At 33.9% G+C, this 22,257-nt stretch overlaps 3 protein-coding genes across 3 annotated transcripts; 1 reads left to right on the top strand and 2 right to left on the bottom strand.

Moving 5' to 3' along the window:
• Positions 1–627: 627 nt before the first annotated feature.
• LOC133291088 (protein MKS1) lies at positions 628–1,671 on the bottom strand. Its single transcript, XM_061489273.1, has one exon. The coding sequence runs from the start codon at positions 1,497–1,499 to the stop codon at positions 861–863; it is 639 nt and encodes a 212-aa protein (XP_061345257.1). The 5' UTR covers positions 1,500–1,671; the 3' UTR covers positions 628–860.
• An 8,937-nt stretch (positions 1,672–10,608) lies between these two features.
• On the top strand, positions 10,609–11,987 carry LOC133290827 (uncharacterized). The gene is made up of 3 exons (XM_061488951.1): positions 10,609–10,791; positions 10,917–11,112; positions 11,281–11,987. The coding sequence occupies exons 1-3, from the start codon at positions 10,657–10,659 to the stop codon at positions 11,736–11,738; spliced, it is 789 nt and encodes a 262-aa protein (XP_061344935.1). The 5' UTR covers positions 10,609–10,656; the 3' UTR covers positions 11,739–11,987.
• Positions 11,988–19,746: 7,759 nt separating this feature from the next.
• On the bottom strand, positions 19,747–21,701 carry LOC133290908 (probable pectinesterase/pectinesterase inhibitor 51). Its single transcript, XM_061489059.1, has 2 exons — positions 20,708–21,701; positions 19,747–20,621 (listed from the first exon to the last, which is right to left on the bottom strand). The coding sequence occupies exons 1-2, from the start codon at positions 21,675–21,677 to the stop codon at positions 19,897–19,899; spliced, it is 1,695 nt and encodes a 564-aa protein (XP_061345043.1). The 5' UTR covers positions 21,678–21,701; the 3' UTR covers positions 19,747–19,896.
• Positions 21,702–22,257: the final 556 nt, after the last annotated feature.

The raw sequence follows: 22,257 nt of genomic DNA, 5'->3' as shown, positions 1-22,257 counted from the left end.
AGCTGAATTTAAAAAAAGAGTAGAGTATCTTATGGATCTTCAATAAAAATTATAGGACTTATTTTAATCTCTTAGGGTGAAAAAAGTCGATTTGTGGTCCTTTGAAATTCAAAATAAATTCAGTTAGTCAAAATTGTAGTTCTTTTAAAATTCAAAAAAGATCCACATTAGTCTCTCAAAATGACTAACATAAGCCTATTTTGAATTTTAGAAGGACCATTAGTCGATTACTTTTTTTTTTAAGGAATTAAATTAGGCTCGTGATATTTTTAAAATATACTTTATTCTTAAATTAAAATAAAGTATCTCTTGGATCCTCAACAAATATCACGGGCCCAATTTAATTCGTTAGAAAAAAATTCGACTCGTGTTCCCTCTAAAATTCAAAATAGACTCATATTAGTTCTTTTGAGGAACTAATGCTAGTCTTCTTTAAATTTCAAAGGGATCACGATTTCGAATAACTAGATTTATTTTAAATTTTAAAAGAACCATAAGTCAATTTTTTTTTTCCTAAAGAATTAAAATAAGTCCTATAAATTTTGTTAAGGACCTAAAAGATATTTGATTTATTAAAAAAAATAAAGCCCAATCCACGTAAACAAACCGTAAAAGAAACTAGGTGGTTGTGACATAAATAGAGCCAATATTAATACAGAACAGTATTGCACAGACCTCAATTTTTTTCTTCTACTTTTCTTATTTTTCAGCACATAAATATACAGACTACAAAACTTTATGGCACAAAAGTCAGTGAATATTGAATTTTCCACCACCTCCTTAGTCCTTTCCCAATCAATCATCGACAAAAAGCCAAAACTATTTTAGGCAAAAAATAAAAATAGAAAAAGAAATAAAAATTAGTCAAAGAGATTGAAGAGGTCCGGCGACGGCAGCGGAGAAACCACGGCGGCGGAAAGTAAACCCGACGGGCTCGCCGCTGACCAAAACGGGCTCAGTTCTTGCAAAAACGACATCGTTTGCGGATCTGTCACGGGCGAAAAATACCCCGACGGTATCGGCGGCAAAGTCGCCGGCGCTGGCGATAATATACCGGGGAATTGACCCACTTCCACTCCTTCTAACAGCCACGCCATCAAGTCGTCGTCTCCGCTGTGAACTCTTTCCTTCTCCGATGGGCTTGTTTTTTCGATGGATGCAAGCCTGGCCGCCGGCGATACATCGCCGGATCGTTGAGGGGGTTCGTCGCCGGAGGATGGTCCGGTGAGGCGCTGGACCACGTTCATGAAGTCGTTGACGGTGACGTGAAGGACTTTGGGAGATACGGAGTAGATGATCACCGGCTGCTGACGCTGGTTGTCCTCCGGAGGCGGCGGCGGCGGCTGCCGTAGGTGGGCGGCGGGTGGCAACGGCGGCTTGCAAATCTTACGGGATTCTTTGCTGACTCTGAGAGGTGGTGGACGTGTCCCTTGGATTTGGAGCTCTTTCTTTGACGACGGCGATGATGTTCCGCCGGAGGGGAATTCAGGCGGGTTCATGGTGAACGGAAAATAGAGCTGAGCTGAGAGGAAAAGAAAATGAGTGTTGATGCAAAGAGGCTGATTTTGGAACCAAAATAACTATAAAAAACCTTAGAATATAATTATTGATTTGTTGTGAATTAATAAAAAAAAAAAAAGAAAGAAAGAAAAAAAAAAGGAAAGAGGTTTTGGACCAAAATGTTTGATTTGTTTATTTTGCGATGAAGGAAATAGAAATAGATGGTCATTTGTTGACCAAGGGAAGAGAAGATGCTGTTCGGTCAAACACATGTTTCTTCTTGTGTTGACGAAGATAAATAACAAAACAAAAAACTATAAACTCTTGATTTGTTAATAAGATTTTGCAAACATTCAAGTAGTTCTTGAATTATTGTTATTTATATGACTCTCAGCATCGTCATTTATTAATCTATTTAGAGTTACTATACAAAAAATAATAAAGTGATTAAATGACTCTCAGCATTAAATAATTTTTTTGATTTAATGCTGCACGTTATTTGTATAAAAAAATACTGCAAATTATTGTACATAATAAAGTATGATTTTTTTTTTGGTAATCAAGGTAAAGTATGATTTTATTGTAGTGTTAATGTAAAGTTTTTTATACTACCACTTAAGTAGGTGTAGATAGATCAACTGGGGAGTTTGAGCTTTTAGATAATTGTCGTCCTATTCAAGCTTTTTTTTTTTTGTAAAAGAACTTTTACATTCACATTACATCAGAATTAAATACATAACGATAGCGACCAATCCAACCGGGGCAAGTGTGGCCTTGGTCCCCCACTAAACCAAAATTTACTTAATAGTGTATGGAATTTTTTAGTTTTAGTTTTGTTTGATTTTCTCAATTTTTTATTTTGGACCCTGCAATGGGGGAAGATGATGGCTCTATATTTTGCATAGTAACAGTTCATAAAGATGAATAGAAGAGATGATGCTCCTTTCAATAGGAGAAAAGGGTATTTTGAGAGAAGTCGCTCTTCTTTTAAGGTGGTGTTTGGTTGGGAGCTTTTCGGCGGATATTATGTTTTTCAAGTATGGCTTTTAGAAACATCATGTTTGTTTCAACGTATTTTTACCAAAAATTCATCTATCCAATTTGTATGGATTTATGAGAAACATAGATATTCGCACTGTTTAGAAACCCAATTTGAAGGTGAGATTTTTCGGAAAACCGGTTATCTGACTTTTAATGCACTGTTGATTTCATAAAGTTACCTAATTTTCTCAGTAAAGTTTTTCCCTACCAAACAACTTTTTCTTACATTTTTCTACTTATCTCACTTTATTTATTTTTCTAATCATTTCTTTATCTATTACATTTTCCTATTATTCCAAAAAAATTTACTCAACCAAACGCTCCTTAAGTGTAGAAAAGAGAACCAGGAGTGGTAGACAAGAGTTGTACCATCTCTAGTATGGCCTTGTCCTTGGGAACAGGCACAATGCAGCCACAGTGCATAAAGGTTGTTGTGCAGGGGAAAAGAAGAATTTCCTGTGATAAGGTTCTATAGCTCGTATGAGATACTTTCTAGAAAATTCTAAACGTAAGCTATTAATATTAGACTCAATAAGTTAGGCCTGAAAAAGCTGGCCAAGAACACTATGATTTAATGATAAATAAGATAAAAAAAGTAATAAGATATTCTTAGAATTTGTTTTCTCTTGAAGAAGAAATAAAAGTAATTATACATTTAACATTTATTTTAACCTTGCAATGCAACACTTAATCCCACAAGGTGAGGTTTCTCTGTCATCTCGCACTTTTCCTAATGGATCACATAACAATGGCAGAAGTTCTTTGTTGAGAAAGGAATGCCAAGATTCAATAGTGGAGGTCAGGGACGTGGATCTACCTCCGGAAGTCAAGGGTGTGGGACGAAACTATGCACTCATTGTGGTAAAAATAACCACACAATTGATTCTTGTTATCAACTTCATGGCTTTCCCCCTGGTTACAAGACAGGTGCCTCAAAGCAGCATAATGTTGTGAATCTAGTTCAGCAAGGAGTTGATATGACTATGTTTAGCGCGAGCCAAAGTGATGAATAGAAGTTATGAGTCTCATTGTCTCACGAGCAATATCAGAAGTTGCTGAATCTTCTGCAGCACACTCAACTCCAAGCAGAAAATGAGGATTCATCTTTTCATTCCACCAATCTGGTGACAACAATGAATTCAAGCTCCTCCACGTTGAATTTCTCAAATATTCCTTGTAACAATCATGCTTGTTGGATATTTGACATAGATCATATATGTTCTATGATCTCATTGTTTAGTTCATTACTTCAATCTCCATCATGATGCTGATTGGAACTTGTGTGACTACTTCTATTTCTGGAACAATCTATTTGTGAAGTTCATTAAAATTACTAGACATTCTATATGTTCCTGCCTTCAAGGTTAATTTGGTTTCTTTTTTTGAAGCTTGCTAATTCCATTCTTTGCTATCTAATTTTCTCCGTTACCACAGTTGGCGCATGGGAGCTGAGCAGGTGGGGTGAGGGCATGTGTTCGAATCTCTCCAGTAGCATCTTTGGGAGGGGTTTAAAGCCTTAATCCTGGACCCGCCCCGAATCGGATTAATCGCGAAGCGATGAACCGATGGAATATTTTCAAAAAAAAAAAAAAAAAAAACTTTCTCCATGACTTCATGCCTCATTGAGCAGGTCAATACCAAGAAGATGATTGGTATAGCTAAAGTCAGAAGTGGCCTTTAGTCAAGTAAACCCACTGGGCTAGCCTAATTATTTTTTTCTTGAGAAGCTAATAATTAAGTAATTGTGGTAAATGCAGAAAATTCCAGTTGGGCAAGAGCACCGAGAGCGTCAAGTCGTCAACTGGAGTTTTTAAATTTTTTTTTTTTAAGGGAGAATCAACACTTTTTCTTTTGGACACGGGCCAGGGTTATTATCTGCTCTTCCCTCAAGAATACGAGTGACAGGTGATGCAATAGTTGAACTTTATTTATTTATTTATTTTTTTAACTTTGTTTTTTGATTTGTCTAAAAGATGTAAATAATTAGAGGAGGAGAAATATGACTTAATGGTGGATCAAACCACATTAATAACAATAAATTATTATTGAACTCTTAAATTTTATATTCGAGCAAGGGGAAATGATACAACGACATTAATATCACTTCTTATGTCAATTATATTTTTTTAATATATTCTCAAATTCATTAATGATCCGATTCAAGTACTGATGAATTTGTTGTAAGAGATATTTTTCTAAAATTATTTTCTCCATTTCAAAACTCATCTCAAATATCGGATGAAGAGGAACAAACTCCTTATTACGTAATCAATAATTATTGGTGGTGACATAACATTTTTATTTGTCGTTAAAAGTATTTTTAGTTTAGTGCCAAGGATACCGATAACCATAAAATGAACTAATTTAATTAATGATTTATTTACAATTAACAAATAATCTGAATGAGAGATGCAGATAAATGTTGCTTAGGTACCAATGAATTATTAATTAAGTCATTGTATAGTTAATCGTAATGTATGCATGCACCAACTTGAAATTTTTCTTTAAGGAGACAGGCTAAAAGTATCTCCTGACAGTATCTTTCTCCCATAAAGTTTCCGGTTGACATGTTGCTTGGGCTCAAATTCTGTATGAATTGTGATTCTGTTCTATCTGGCCTCAAAATGTAAAATTATTTGGATATATATCCCATAGAATTGGAAAACAAATTCATCTTGGAGCTTCTACAGAACGACGACAACACCATAATCAGCTAGGGACGCTATAAATTAATTTTGCGAATGAACTAATTTATGTGATCAACAGTAGAAATCGCATTCATCAAAGGAATTAGTGTTTGTTCTTTTAAAAGATATAAAATTATATTATTTTAATCAAAATTATTGTTTTTTATAATAACATAAAGAGAATTCATAGTGGGAGAATGTGATAGGCTTTTTTTTTTTAAAATTTAAATCTTAAATAAATAATAATAATTTTAATTAAAATGACTATCTTTAAGAAAACAAACATTTTTCTTTTCTCCAAATTGTATGCTTGGTGGTTGGTGCCATATATGTAGACGTTGATTTGCCATAACCTAGTGCTTGGAAATAATAGCCAATAAGATGGGGCGATTGCAGAAAATGGAAGGTGACTTTCAAATTATACATCTTGACATGGAATATATTTCCAATACGCCGGCACCTTTTTATCAAAATTAGAATTGTCAATTTAAGTGGTAAGAAATTTATTTATTTTATTTAGAGGTCTCGACTTCAATTTATTTTATTTTTTTTCTAAAAAAAACAATCTTAGAAGAATTGTTCCTGACCCAATGGGTGCAGCTCAGCTGGTAACTTGGCGCTGAGTTAGTGGGGTTGGATATGTGTTCGATTCCCGCTGAATGCATTCTTGGGGAGGGGGCTGAACCTTTAGCCATCACTGTTCCCCCGCACTCCGGATTAGTCCCATAGTCGGCTCAAAGAGTCGAAGCTCGTGGGGATACCGAAGGGAGCCAACTCGTCTCAAAGAGATAATTAGGGTTGGGTAACTCCAAAAAAAAAAAAAAGAATTGTTCCTGTATGACTGTCATAGAGCTCAAACACGATTATTCAGATAAAATGAAATTTATATGTCATTAATAATAAAATATGACTAGAATAAATGTAAGTAAGTTGTTTATTTTTTTCCTTTGATAAGTGTGCTCAAAATATTTTCCTTGATAGAATAGGTTCAGCATCATCAATGCAGCCATACTTGACAATTTTGATGGAGCTAGTGAGAGAGAGCAAAATTTCTTGATAACATTCCAATCTTCTTCTTTTATTTGTTGGTACAAAAAAAAAAAAGGAGTAATTTCTTGACTAATCTTTTTTTTTTTTGTACAAAATTTCTTGATGACATTCGAATCTTTATAAATTAGAGTAATTTGTCTTGATGACATTTCAAAGTTCTATATCTTATCACAGACTCTTTTTGATTAATTATCCTTTGAGTATTTAAAAGGTGTTTAGTACTTTAAAAGCTCCTATAACATTAAATATTTATTATTTTAAGTAAATGGATGAAATAATATATTAAGTTTGATATTTTGACTAATGTCACTAACGGTAGTTAGTGGGAGCGGTAAGAGATTTGGTTTTCCATAAATAAAGGGTTAAATCTTGAGAACGGAAAAAATAGTGAGTATTTTTTTTATTTTTTTTCATTATCTCGGTTTAGCTTACATTGGACATGTTGGAAAGGTAAAAGTGTTTATTCTTTTAAATGACACAACTTATATCTTTTTACTTTCACAAAGAGGTTGGACTCACACTTTTATTTTTTTTGTCAACTCTCTCTCCTCCTCTATCTCTTTCTTTCTCTTAAAATAATATAATTTTGTATCCTTTAAAATAACACACACTTTTTCCTATTGGAAATAACTTTCAAATACCGAAATTGTTAGATAAGAAAAGTATAATTGTGGTTTAGGCCTTCTTCATGCAACCTGATTGGGGTATAATATAGTTCCGCTTAAAAAGTTGCTTCTTCTACGAGCTCTAACGCTTTTAAAAAAAGTAATTTTTATTTTTTTTTATTTTATAAGTATTTTTTATAAAAGTTAAATTTATTTATATTTTTACAAAAATATTTAGTTTAAAAAAATAATATTTGACTTTTAACTTCTGCTTTTTTATAAGTTAAAATTTTTAGCTTCTAAAAAAAGTAAATTTTTAACTTTTTTGTAACTTATGTTTGTTTTTAAGAACAGACATTCAAACGAATTTAAAGTAAGGAATACTTTGTTTTTTCTTAAAAAAATAATTTTTGGAGGGGAAAAAAACCAAACAGGCCCTAAGAAAATAATCATTTCCTGCGCATTTGCTCTGTTGCAGTGGAAATGAATATTCATGACGGTAGAATGAGAAGTTCATTGAGATTTTGTGACCATTTTCATATGGGTGATCGCGAGTCCTAATAGACCTGTCAACTAATAAATTTTGAAACTATTATTATCGACCCTACCCCCTATAATTTTTAAAAAATTTATTTTTAATTTTATTTTTAATCAATATTTTAAAAAAATTAAATATATACGGGACCCGATGACCTAATTTGAACCAACTTATATTTAATTGAGCAGATTCTGACTGATTATATATATATATATATATTTTAAACCAACCTAAACTCATTTAATCAGTGTAACCCACATTCTTTTTTCTTTTTTTGGATAGAAATGATGGCACTGAGATTCCAAATACTTCATGACTAGATCAATCCTAATATTTTTGTAACTCACGAATTTAAACTAACTCAACTCTACCGTAACCATACAATTCCCAACAAAGTTGTATGATAATTCATTTGATTGAGAAATATGTCAATTAGTGAAGGTGGGATAAGGAGGATCCACCAATAATTTATAAAAGAAAAAGAAGAAGAAGATGCGAGCCCAATGAAATACAAAAAGTCGAGCAGCCCAATTGAGAAGCATACATTAATAGAAGCAAAGAAGAACAGGAAGCTGGACAGAAAGACATGATAGAAGATGTAAAGCTTTAGATTGAGCAATGCAATAGAGCTGAAGCAGCATGTTATTAATTAAGGGGAAAATAGCAGTGAGATACTTTCCTCTCTTAAATTTAGTATGGTTGGCTAAATTTTTACATTAAGTTCAAAGTGAAACATAAATGATTTCAGCAGTTTTTATATTAATTGGATTGCGTTTTATTTCCCAATCAACATTATTAAATAGAATTTTGGATGAATTTAATCAGATTTGATTTTCATATTTTGAATTTATATCAATCACATTTTGGTTAAACACCAAAAATTATTGATAAAGTGACTTTAATTATTAAATATCAATTATCATTATTGACTAAAAATATATTAAATTATTAAGAAAATGGAAATGCAAAACTTCTGAGCACTTTTTACATATATTCTATAAGTTCATCGGAGTTGCAAACATCTAGATGGATGACACGTATAAATAATTTAGTGGGGCATCAAATTCGATATTATCATCGCATTCTATTTTTTAAAACTGGAACTAGTGTCAGGTCTTAGCTCTGGGTAGATCATAAACCTTAATAATTTATGTTAGGATTTTTTTTCTCATGTTACATAAGAGAATATCTCTCACGTTATAGATACAACAAGTGATATGTCCTATCACTTATTAAAAAAAAAGATAACACATATTTCAATACCTCACAACATGAGAAAAAAATCTCCATGAGAAAATAATTTCCCTTTATGTTATATGGGTTTCAAACTTCTGTTGTCAGAGCAAAAGTTTATTTCTTGCAGCAGACACAACACTTCAGTGGTACTCATTATTACGAAAAGCAAAAATAAAATAAAATTAAGCTTGCTCAATTTTTCATGGGTCTATAGCAGGAGAAGTAAATTTTGGTTGTGACAGAAGAAATTTTAAACCTATGTTATATTTGGTACTATGAATGCTGATTTGGAATTTTATTTTATGAAATAAGAGCATTATAGTTTTCCTGTGACAGATTGACATTTTCTGTTGTAATTATATTTTTGATGTGGGGTCTATTTTAAGTAAATTTAATAAAATAAAAATATGACATATGGTATTATAGCGTATCTGCGAGAAGGGGTTGAGTTTCTCCGCGAGAAGGGAGTTGAGTTTCTCCAATAAATAAACATTAGAATGTTTGTTAGCAAAAATATATACGGAATGGTGATTTTATTTGATGCGTTATTCAAAGAATTAGGAACCACAATTCCTTTTTAGAGAGGTGGAATTGGTGACTTCAGGTTTCATGGAATGGGACTTCAAATTATTTTTTCTATCATATATATCTTAATTTATATTATTTTTAACCTACATAATTTCATGTATTAAATTAGTTTTAAATATTTAAAGAGTAATAATTACATAAAACGAGAATAGTTATAAAAATATAATAATATTGTGGAATGTAATTACTGTCCAAAGTATTATAAAGAAAAATCATTTCACATGTACGAAATATTTTATCCAAAATATTACACATGGATTAATTTTTTTTTTTCAAGACTTGAACTCGAGATTTTTAATTAAGGAGAATAAGTTTCTTATCATTTGAACCAATAGTTGTGAATCGTATTCAAAGAGTGTTGGGTTTTTTTAGCAACGATGTTTTGCTATTTAGTTATAAAAATATTTAATTCAAACATCATAGATAAGAACTATTACTAAGTTGAAGTAACTTGGGCAAGTGGCAATTACCCAAGACCCAATAAGTCAGTACTTTTTAAAAAATAAAATAAAAAAATTGATACAGTAAGAAATTTCTAAATTGTGCTAGCAAGGAAAACTTTTATTAGTTAGATTCAATGAGTTTGCGATAATTCTTTTGGTGTAATGAATATGTGATTACGTTACCGAATCTGGGGTTATACGAATTATCGTAACAGTATGAAATGCTCGAAGCCGTTTGATAAATCTTATTATTACCGGCTGAGTTGGCACTTATTTGTCACTAAAACATGGTCAGATTATGTTCTGGAATATATTGAAGGGTTTAATGTTTGCGTAATATTATTCTCATGTAATATGAGAGTAGTTCTCTTATGTTATAGAGAGAATCCAAATATGACCCGCTATTTAAAAGCAAAAAAGAAAAAAGAAGGGGCACGATTTTCGGAGTGAGAGAAAAGAAGATAATTACCTAGTAGTATTTCCCTTAATGTTTATACATGGAATGAAACGTAGATAAATTATTTATATTTATTTTTAAAATGACATTATTTTTAGTTAAATGATTAAAAAATTAATGATAAAAATTATTATAATTACAAAATAAATTATAATTATAAGAATATTTTAATTTTTTTAAAATGATGTCATTTTAAATTAGATGCAGATAATTTAGTGCAGAAAAAATAAACGTATATTGAAATTTGAAAACACTTGGTTATGTGATTTTCATGGTTATTAAATTAAGGAAGATAAGGATATTCTGCACAATATACCTCACCACCATTTTTAACTGTTCCCCTTTTGTTTTATTTAATATTTACCTTATCATGGCAGGGCCTTATGTGTGATCTGTCACCACCACACAGCTGTTTTTTCCACCGCCATATCCCGCATATATAAACACAGAACTCTCTCAAGACTTCTAAGTATATTCTGTTCTTCTCTTTGACTATTGAAAAGAAACACAAATGGGAAGTTTAGAGGAGGACGAATTAGTACGGATGGTGCAAGATTTTGTAGAATCTGAATCAACATCTCCTACAAGTTCTACTTCCTCAAATTGTCATGCTTTAAACCATCGAACCCAATATTTTATTTTGCAGGTACTGTTCAATGAATTCAAATGACTCGTGTTTCTTGTTTTGTTCAAATTTTGTCTTGGTTTAAGCATGGCTTTGGCTTTGTCATGCTTCTGATGTGTTTTTTTCTATGTTGCAACGAGTTTCAGGATATTCTAAGGAGTGAGGGTGATACAGTAGCAGAGGCTAAGGTTGTGAAGTATGTGTTGAAGCATATAAGAGGTAGACAGGGTGGTGAGAAAACATCAAGTGTTAATAGATGGCTTGTTATGAGGATGAAAATCGATGGCCTTAATGCTTCTATATGCCAAACATCTTGGGCCACCTCCTTGGGATGTCCTGCTGGTGGGTCTTTCTCTATCTTTTTCTCAATTTCTCTAAATTTGAATTAGACATGCTCATGCTGCACTATTTTTCAATTTTTCATGATACCAAAAATAATTTGGTAAACCACTACACTTTAGACCTTTTTTTTGTTTTCTATATAGTTGACCTTTTTGTTTTGTACAACAGGAGAATATGAATATATTGAAGTCATAACTGAAGATGAGAATTATGCTAATCCTGTGAGGCTTATAGTAGATATAGACTTCAGGTCCCAATTTGAACTTGCAAGGCCTACACAATACTACAGAGAATTAACAGACTCACTCCCAGTTATCTTTGTTGGGACTGAGAACAAACTGTGCAAGATAATCTCACTGCTATGTTCTGCTGCCAAACAGTCGCTGAGAGAGAATGGCCTCCACGTACCCCCATGGAGAACCACTACATATATGCAATCCAAATGGCTCTCTGGTTGTCGTAAAGAGCCAAGTAATGGCAGGGAGAATTTTATGGGAGCAAAAGCTGATTTTCTTGGTGTTGAGCATGCTGGTATTGTTGGCAATTGGGTACCTCCAATATTGAAGCCAAAGAAAAGGGATTTGGGTGGTGAATCTGGTTTGACTCGAGTCAATTATCTAACATGAGCATAAATTGTTGCTAGCTGATGAGTCTCTCTTCATTTTGAGGACTACCCAATTTTGGTCTGTCTTTGGAGTTCTTTTTGTTGAACTCAAATTATTATCAAAAGTATTTTTGTATTGTAACGTATGCAACAATAAATTAACAGTCCTCATCGTGCCCAAATTTTTAAGTTTTTTGTTAGCAACTGCAGGATTCCATTATTGAATAAATGAAAAACCTCCTCCTCCATTCTATGTTTCAGAATTTTATTTTATTTTTCTGGTTTAAAGGTATTGAAAATCTAGAAAGCAGTTTGAAAAAATCTATTAATAATTTCACGTGAATCATGTACCATTAGTTTCTTATTTTAGATTTAAATCTATGCACGAATTTGTCTGATTTCATTTCTTCCTTATAAACAAATTAGTCGCATGTTACTTATAAAATTTAAAGTGGATTTATTTTTGTCATTTTGAGGGATTAATACGGGTCTTTTTTGAATTTATGAAGGATCACAATTTCAACTAAATAGGTCCACTTTGAATTTTTTTAGTAAGGAACAAAAATGGAGATCATATTTTTTTTTGTTAGGAACTTAAAAAGATATTTACTTGCTATATATTAACTTTTATAACATCAAAACATTAGCGTTACGAAGATAGGGACTAAATTGAATTTTTTTTTTGGATAACTGAAAATATTGTTATATATGGAGTTCTAAGGTATCTTCCAGTTGACAGTTGAAGACTAATTCTTTCGAGGCGGGATATCACATTGAGTGAGTAAACCTCTTCCAACAAAGTTTTTTCTATATGCACGGTCAGAAATCGAATCTCTGTCAGCATCTTTAAGGAACCCAGCTATCTACCAACTTTTATAAAAAATATTAATATTTTTTATCTTTGTGTGTGACTGTTACTTTCAATTTGGTCTTTGCATTAACTTCAATAGATATTGCTATAATAAAAATAAACAACAATGACTAAACTGAAGATGATTGTATATGTAATTATTGAACTAAAAATATTTTATGTAAAGATCGAATTAAAAATAAATATCATGTATAGAGATTAAAAATATATTTTGATTTTTGTATGAGCTAATCTTTGTGTGCGCCTTTGCATTTTTGTTTGCATTTTTTATATATTTTTTTGAGTAAGTATGAAAGATTTAAATTTAAGTGATTGACTAATAATCAAATATCAAAGAATAATCAAATATCCTTAATGTTAAGATAATACAATTATATCTGACTAATTTGTTTTACTCCATTAAAGTCTCATCTTGTGAAGATTTCAAGATATATGAATAAATTAAAAAATTAATGTGCTATAGTTTTCTAAAATAATAAAACTTATTTATTTTAGCCGTAAGTCGGTAACAATCATAATTTAAATGATGTGATCATTTAATGCTTATTCTACATCTTACAGCCATTAGATTTTAAGAGCAAATTACGACCTACTAACGATAATAAAAAAAAATCTACAACATAGCATAAGCCTTGTTTTAAATGCATTTTTGGTTGAATTCCATTAACCTCAGCGACGAGGTCTACCACCACGACCACTCTTGCCCAGTCAGGATGAGGTGAGAGCTTTGGAATTTCTTACAATCTTTCGATTTCTCTCTAGCTTCCTAGACTCTTGTGATTAGAGATGGCAAAGCGACCTGTCCGCCCCGCTCCGCCATTGAAAGTGGATTAGATATCTCAGCCCGCCCCGTCCCGTTTGGGCGGGCGGGGTGGGCTGTCCGCCAAGTCCGTCATATTTTACACTAAAAATTAAATATAAAAAAATATCAGCCCGAACGTACTAGCGGGCAGCTAGTTTAGAAAATTCAGCTTGTCCCGTTTGTCGGGCGGGGCGGGCCGGCCCGGCAGACTCGGCCCATTTTGTCAGCTCTTGTGATTAGGCCAAACTAGTAAAAGTAAAATAAAAAAAATAAAAAAATGGGCTGTTAAAAAAAGAAAAGAAAAAGCTATATTAAATCCATTAATTTTGATTGATGTTTCAAATGATAATTAAGTAGTTTCAAAAGAAGTTATTATTTTAGTCTGACATTATTTTTATACGATAATATGTGACTAACCAAAGAATAATCAAGTGAACTTCCATACGTTTATTAGCAGCAATTACGAATGCCAAGATGCATGTGACATGTCTAATAGCTGTATATGTTGTTTTCTCTCTTTTTTTGGATAACATATGTTGTTGTTGTTTTCTGATTGGATGAATTACATGTGTTTATGCAAGAAAACAACCTATCAAATCAAGCGAACAAATAGTAAATTGGAAGATACCCATCTGCTAATTTAACTTGTTTCTAACGCGGAGCCCAAAATTCGTTGCATCTCTGCGAGTGGTGTGCTTGCTAGCTAGATAGAGGCTCGGTGTATATATTTCTTTGTATTTTTAAGGCACTATCAGCCACACAAGTAGGGTATAGAAAGAGAAAGGGGCAACTATATATGCATTATTGGCGAACATTTCAAAACCGTATATATATACAGATCACCAATTAATAAATACTAGCCCGAAAAGTGACGGGAAGAAAGTGATATAGACATGAGTGAGTTAGGGATGACAAACAACGTCGTCAAAAGAACCTAAACATACAAAAATAAACGGGGGAAATGAATCAGCCGTACCCCGTACGTATCCAAAGGAAACCGGTGGCATTGAGAAAAACATGTGGCACCAAAACCATGGGAAACTTGGTCATGTATACGAATACGACAAACAAATATGTCTCTTTCCATCCTAATTTCACCCAATTATCCTAACTTGCTCGCAACTTCACCCCGCTTTCCCTTTCATCCTTGCATTTCTACACACGTATTGAAGTTCTACATCTATAACAATAATAGTAAATCGCAGCGTAAGGGAGGTATTGAATAACCTCTTTCATCATCATCCTCTTATCCTTTTCTACCTTTGTTTCATCGGCCTACGTCAATTCTTTATTTAAATACTTTTACTATCTAATCACATTTTTTTGCATGATACTTTTTCCAATCATTAAATAACAACTAATCTCGTTTGCTTTTGTTATTATTGTCACTACTGAATATATAACCATTATTTGCAATTACACGAATCACTCTATAAGAGACTTCACTCTTAAGATAGCAAAAGAATATACTTTTTTTTTAATTTTTTTGGATGGGATTAAAAAGAATATAGTAATTTGATGTCCATGACTCCACATAACTCATTACCGAAAGGACATATATGCATGTTGCTCTTTCTTTTTTCCCCTAATAATGGACTTGTTTTCTAAATTAAATATCAAATTACAAGTTTAATATTTTTACTAGAGATAAAATTATTTCTGGCAGACATAGCTTACACAAGAAATATCAAACCATATCTATATGTTATTATTGGTATCTAATTTTTATTTTTTTTAAATATCATTAATTGCTCTTTAATAATAAGTCCAACAAAATAAAGATAAAAATTGTGCGTCTCTTCATGACAATTTAATTAATAGAATTGTAAGATCTACATGTAATGGATCCCTGGCGCCACGTTATATTCCCCGTTCTTAGGAAGAGGGTCAAAACCTAAAGTTCTTTTCAATTGCAACAACTACATTCTATTGGTATCCTAAATCCGGATAATCAAATGTTACGTACGTTTGGCAGTTATAATTCTTATAGCGGATGCAGTGCTACATAGCTTAATTATAGCTAGGCCAATATTATGAACCCACTTATGCTTCTCTAGACTTTTGAGTAATTATTATGCATATCAAACACTTATGAGGCAAGTAATTATTATCTATATCAAATTAAACATCTTCTTGGCTCAATCATCACCATTCATTTTTTTCATTCACTATTTCTCTCTTAGTTTTTTCGAGCAATATCAATGCTAGCATTCTGATATGTTTGCTTACGGGGGTAAACTATAGGACAAAGTTCTTATTACCAAATCTGGGTGTTAATTAGCTAGTTCCATGCAAGCACGTCCTAGTGGGTGGTAGTAGGATTTTATTTCCCAAAGTTGTCTAATCCTTTTCCAGCACTAGGAGGGAGCTTGGTTAAACCTAATTTCTGTGTGATCCCTATATATAGCTTCGGAAATGACATTGACATTATATCTACAAAATATCTTTCATTTTTACTCGAAGGAAGCCAATCACTGCCATATATCAGTCTCCACTCTCAGTTATTCCAAGTTGCAAAAATGTATAGAATTATTGGCGTAGTCAGCTTCTACATGTTTTTAAAATCACGTGGACCCACGTGATTTTAGAAATAATTGTAGAGAACAGCAAGAATAACAAAAGTTGTGATCATTGCCTGATCACCATGACACATGAACTTTTTGAAGTATTTTTGGGTTGGTGATGATCAGGAAGAGTCTAAGAAACAAATGAAAACCATGTTATTTGGTGCCCAATGATTCTATATGTCCTTCACTACATAGGTATGAAGCCATGGTTGTGACTTATGAATTTCGCTTTCTGTAACATGGACATATTACTCTGTTAGTTTCTTTTTTTGGTAAATATATCTCTCTATTGGTTTCTGTTCAATAATCTTTCGTGTTTGTTTGGGTTTAAATTTTTGGAGAATTTATTTTAAGGGAGTCATGTCAGAAGAATTTATTTTTCACAAGCACTGTTAAATTAAAAGTGGTTTTATAAAAATAAATTTTTAAATTGCCTTGAATTTGAGACTTAGTCTTTTGAGACCGTAATTGTAAAGAACCAATTCAACTTAAAATTTTAAGGTGTTGGGTGAAGGCCTTATTAATGATTTATATTATATTCTCTAACACACCCCTTCACGCAAGAGCTCTCTGGACTTTAAGCGTGGATATGACACAAGTTCATTATTGGTCTGCCTTGTGCTGCACAAGCCCATTTTTTTGGTCTGCCTTGTGTTTTTTCTTAATTCCACCTGAAAGTAGGAGGCGGTGAGGATCGACCTCATGGTCACTGAAGCTTTGATACCATGTAAAGAACCAATTCAACCCAAAACCTTAAGGTGTTGGATGAGAACTTTTTTAATGATTTATATTATATTCTTTAACAGTAACTATATTATTATTAAAAAAAAATTGGTGGACCGTAACTATCTTATTCTTTCGTTTAAAAAATGTTAATTTTGATGTAATAATTAGGAGTATTTAACAATTGGATTGGATTGACCTTGAGAATAAAAAATTTGATTCATTTCGTACAATCATTTTTCTTATAATATCATCTGAGTAATTTGGTTAAAAATACAAATATGATCCAATCCAACTAAATATGAATCAGTTTAATTAGATTTGATTTGTTTTCAGTTTTTGGTTAGAATTTTTTAATACACATACTCATCAAAATATGTAATTCAATTTCATCAAAATACATATCAAGTATGATTAGAAGTTAAATAATCAAAATACAAATATAAAGTCTTATAAAAATTCGTTAAATATTATGAATAACATAAGATTGAATCGGTATTCTCAATTTAGATCTGAAAACTGATCTAATTTAAATATTTTTTAAAATATTCCAATTTATTTAATTTTCAGTTTTATAATTTATTTATTTGTAAACTGAACTGATTCAATTTTGAGCATTCCTTATAAGTAATAATAATGTAATAGGAATTTTTTTAAGTTTAAAATTATTATGAATTATGGTTTAAAAGTAATATAAAAATATTAGTTAACTTAAGAACTAATATTAAATTCAAACATGGTGAGGATACCCAAAAAAATAATTATAACATGGTGATTTTGGCTCTTTTGTGCCATATCATTTCCATTCTTCACACAAAAATATATATATTAATGAAAAGTGTTCTGATACGGAGCACTGAAAGTAGATAATTCCTCACCAAAAAAAAAGTAGATGATTTTTTTCTATAAACATATAGATTTATTTCTATATCCAAATATTTTATTCTAATCATAATGTGGTGAATTGTTATTCATATTCATATTTTATGTCAGTATTTGGTTTGTTTCCATTTTAAATTTTTTTTTGCATTACATGGGAATTGAACACACACCACTACACACTACGTACACCTAACACACACCCCACACCACTAAGCTAATCCTAGTGGATAAATAATATTTTTCTAACACAAAGACCAGCCCCAACTAAATAAGTGTTATGACTTTTGACTCACATAATATGAAGAGGTTTGAAATTCAAATGTGATTAACGGAATATTAAGATTTTGGGTTGGTAAGTTAAGCCCATTTATTTTGGTCCGTTACTTTTTCCATTCATGGGAAGAATCCCTTTTGGGCTCCCCATTTCATTGAGAAAAGATGCAAACTCCACCAACAAACATACACTCCCTTAATTCATTGCATCTGGTGAATTGTTACAAAAATAACAAATTATGACAATTGACAACAATTGAAAATGACAATTAAAAATAGGAAAATATTGTCACTGCATGATATATTTATTTAATTGTGCCTCTTAACCTTGGGTTTAGGTTGTCACTGTTATGCTAAATCATATGTGAACTTCAATTTGATTACCGATTGGGCCTTATTCACATTTAAATTCATATGAAAGGGAAGTATAATAATTGTCGTTATATTTCAAATTTAAATACAAAGACCTTTTTGTGCCAAAATAAAATAAAATAAAATAGAATACAAAGACCATTGGATTAAGGTCACGAAACACAAGGTAGGGGACATACCAATAGCAGGTTGAACTAACACACATATTATTCAACTATATGCGATTTTGCAGAACCACTCTTTGACAATCAAGCTTACGGGAAAGTTCAACATTGGAAGGTGGTTCCCTGAAGAGTGAAAAAAACTACCCCATGCGTGCGTGATTATAAGCCACAATATTCCGATCACACATGGAACCCAACAAACGTGGTCATTATTGTATTGACCTGTCCTGGAATAAGAGCATTTGTTTAGTAACTAAGTGGGTACCCTATTGCTTCCTAATCCTGAAGCAGGTAGTGGATAGACCACTGATTCACCGTGAGTGGATTATTTTCTATCCTATTATGGGTGGCGCCAATTTCAAAGACCAGAGAAACATATTGTTAATGGATTATGATAGTGCCTAGCCAAACAACTAAAAAAATGAGCCCACTATATCTATCAGCATGTAAATTTAGTTGAAACTAATGTTATAGCCAAGATGAATTGTTTTATTTATTTATTTATTTTAGAATTAAACCAAAGTAATGTGACAAAATTTACTAGGAGGCACCGAGCGACCTATCTATATCTTTCTTTTGTAATATAATGTAATTACTTAATGTCAATGAATGGTTAGGAACTGCATGTGAAAGTTGGTGGTAGGTACAAAATGTGGTTGGTCACTCAACGTAACGGACCATACTTGCATCCGCGGTTAAAAATTCAATTTAATAATTTGCTGCCATAATGTATAATCAAAGTCGTTTCGTTTCTTTATCAAATTCCCCGAGTGCTCCTCACACTGGCTGAGCTCAGTTTCATGTCTCATTAACGTGCAAGCGCTTTCAACTTCCCCATCAATGTCTCGGTGGGAACACCGATTATTTATTGAAAGGAATGCGACACATTAACCACTAAATAACCGTTTTGGCAAAGCTCAAGCGGAGGCGAACAGGTGCCATTTGTAGAAGCCATTAACTTGTTTGAATAAAATTGGCCACTCCCAACTTTCATATGATGGCAAATTTACTTTACATATATATAAGAAAACCTTTCCCTTTTTACCGTGCAAGTTGTGTCATGGAAGAAAGGTGAGAAGTTTTGTCCACGCAACAGCTCTATAAATTTAAAACAACAATGTTTTTTCAGAGAATCGTGGTGCCCATGATGGTTTTTCCCCGTGTCTTGTTTTCTTAGTTTCATTGGACCGGAAAGCGATGTAGAAATATACTAGTTTTACTTGATCAGGTCATGCTCGTGTGAATAACCACTTGCTATAATAATGATAATAATAATAATAACAGAGAGCATTCCAATAAAGTGAGTGGGGGGGGGGGGGGGGGGGGTAAAACCCCATAATATGATTTGGAATTTCTTAATTGTTTATTGCATTATAATTAGGATTCTACTAATCTCATGTTACATGATATAGTACTATATAGGTTAAAAAAAAATTAACACTAAATTCTAAGGGTGGGCTATCATTTCCCTTATAATTAATAACTCTAGTCATTTACAAAGGGGGTGGTGAATAGAACTCCCCCATTTAATGATGCCTGTGAATTTTCGTACGACGATGGCCTAATGACTGAGATGATGGAATCCGATCACCCCCTTGAATGAAATTCTGAGCTGAATAGGCGAGCACATGGTCAGCGGGGATCTTGCTACTCCATGGTACCCTCTGAGACAAATCAGAACCAGGTCCCGAATTCTCAAATTCCCCATAATAAAGTGTCTTGAGCGCAAAATCACCACTCCATGGCATCCAACCCTGAGGTGTGACAAGTGCTTCCAATATTGAATGAATGAAAACTGTTCTAGAATACTCCTTCCATGGCCTACCCAAGTAGTTCTTGTGCACCTGAGGCTTGCTTCGATACAAAGCCATATAATCCTCAGTGCCATTAATCAAGCAATTCTGGAAAACAAAGCCCGTAGCCTGTGCAGGGTCAGTCCTGCCATGCGCCGTTATGGCATTGTTCTCTCCCTTCTCTGGTTTCACTTGTCTGGGACGAACCATAATTTGACAATCTTGAAAAATTGTAGCAGAGTTCCCAAAGATGAAATCCACATTCCCCACAATTCGGCATGATTTGTAAAATTGGCGTAGTGAATGAGCATAAAGAGTATCTTGATTCCCTAAGAATTCACAATTCTCAATCACAGATAGATCACTGTCTGATCTAAAAGCCACAGCTTGGTGCACATCAGGACCTGCTCTGTTTTCAATTGTGAGATCCTTAGCCATGAATCCATCACCAAGAACCGCTGCAACCATTATTATTATAATTATTATTATTCTAAATGTATGATTAATTAAAAAAGAACAAAATAAAAATAAAAACACTTATTACCAACTGTGGCAGAATTGTAGGTTGACATTCCGGGTTGGCCCACGTTTGCCGACCCGGTGATGACCGTTTTTCCCATTCCGTCACCTAAGAACACTACATTTCTCTTTTCTAACGGAACCCTAACGGTTTCTTCATAAACTCCTTCTTTTATGTATATCACGAACCTCTTCGCTGCTCCACCGTCGTTATCTGGCGCCGCGTTAACCGCCTCCTGCACCGTCTTGTAACATCCGTTTCCTCCTCCCTTGCACACCGTAACGTCCGGCGCCGACTTCGTCGGGATCCCTCCGGCGGAATTGGGTCCCGAACCGGTTGCCGACTCGGAGTTTTCCCAGAACCCGTCCCGCTCCGTCTGCGGGGGTTTCCACGAGGCGGTGTCGTTTCCGAAGACGTCGTAGGAGAACGCCATGCTGAGCGCGTTGCTGGAGAGAACGGCGAGGGAGTCGAGGAACGTCATCGTTTCGCCGACGGCGCGGGTGTCGTTGGCGTACATGAGGCCGTTCCGGCAATCGTACTGGTAGGCGAGGGCGGCGCTCAGCCACGCACGGGCGTCCTTGGTCCTGCCACGTGGCAGGGCGTCGTTGGCGAGGGAAATGCGGTGCTGGGAGTTGGTGAGGACCTCGATGCAGGTGGTGGCGGCGACGGTGCGGTTGCGGCTTGAGGCGGAGGAGTCGAGGATTGACTTGACCATGGATTGGGCGGTGACGAGGTTGTTGGAGGGGACGGCGATGGCGGATTGGAGGAGTTGGATGGGGGTGGGGTTGGGAGGGAGGTGGGTGGAATCGGTCAGAGAGGATTCGCATTGCTGGGGGAAGCGGGTTGCCTTGCAGGCTTGCTGGATCTCCGGCGTGGCGGTGGTGGTGGGGTGGGAGGGCGGCTTTGGGGAAGGGGAATGGTGGCGGCGGTTGGCGGAGGAGAGGGTGAGGAAGAGGAAGAGAGAGAGGAAGGAGAGAGAGGGGAAAGAAGCCATGGTTAGGAAGATAGATCTTTTGAGAATGGGTTAAGTAAGTTGATGGGTCATGCTATGCTGATTTTATAAGTGGGAGGGAGGTGTTGAGTATTTTTGGTTATTCCAAATTTGATTTGTGATATTTTTTATTTGTTTTTGGTTATTGGTGCCTCGTGTTCTCGTGACCGTGAGATAAGAAACGGTTCACGGGGTTGTTGTCAGTTGGTTTTGATTTTGAGGGAGATAGTGATGATATGGCCATTACTGCATTCTCTCTAGTCTCTAGTCTCTAGTCTCTAGTCTCTAGACAGTGTAACAGAATCGGTATTTTAATAGTAATTTAGTCACGGGCACGCAGGTTCGTGAACATTTTTTGAAATGGAATGAGATATGGAAACGACACAGGGGAATGCGATATGAAATTATGAAAGTGACAACTGACAAGCGTCGGTGAGGGAAGACTTACATAATTACATTCATGTACGGATTGGATTGAGATGGTTAAATTAAATGGCTCCTATGATAATGCGGGCTTTTTGACCTTAGTAGTGTCATTTTCATAAAGTTTTCCCGAAATAATTTCTTGGTCAAACATATTACC

The sequence above is a fragment of the Gastrolobium bilobum genome, unplaced genomic scaffold (genome assembly GCF_033153095.1).
Source record: "Gastrolobium bilobum isolate Gb01-03AN ecotype WA unplaced genomic scaffold, APGP_CSIRO_Gbil_v1 utg4377, whole genome shotgun sequence".
Classification (NCBI taxonomy): domain Eukaryota; kingdom Viridiplantae; phylum Streptophyta; class Magnoliopsida; order Fabales; family Fabaceae; genus Gastrolobium; species Gastrolobium bilobum.
Note: the sequence above shows the minus strand (reverse complement) of the source record. Positions and strands in the feature narration are given on the sequence as shown.

Excerpts from the sequence above, each read along its gene's own strand:
- LOC133290827 (XM_061488951.1), top strand. The coding sequence starts at position 10,657 with ATGGGAAGTTTAGAGGAGGACGAATTAGTACGGATGGTGCAAGATTTT. Across the intron at positions 10,792-10,916 it reads CCCAATATTTTATTTTGCAG|GATATTCTAAGGAGTGAGGG; the intron begins GTACTGTTCAAT and ends AACGAGTTTCAG. Across the intron at positions 11,113-11,280 it reads CTCCTTGGGATGTCCTGCTG|GAGAATATGAATATATTGAA; the intron begins GTGGGTCTTTCT and ends TTTGTACAACAG.
- LOC133290908 (XM_061489059.1), bottom strand. The coding sequence starts at position 21,677 with ATGGCTTCTTTCCCCTCTCTCTCCTTCCTCTCTCTCTTCCTCTTCCTC. Across the intron at positions 20,622-20,707 it reads CTACAATTCTGCCACAGTTG|CGGTTCTTGGTGATGGATTC; the intron begins GTAATAAGTGTT and ends TAATGGTTGCAG.
- LOC133291088 (XM_061489273.1), bottom strand. The coding sequence starts at position 1,499 with ATGAACCCGCCTGAATTCCCCTCCGGCGGAACATCATCGCCGTCGTCA.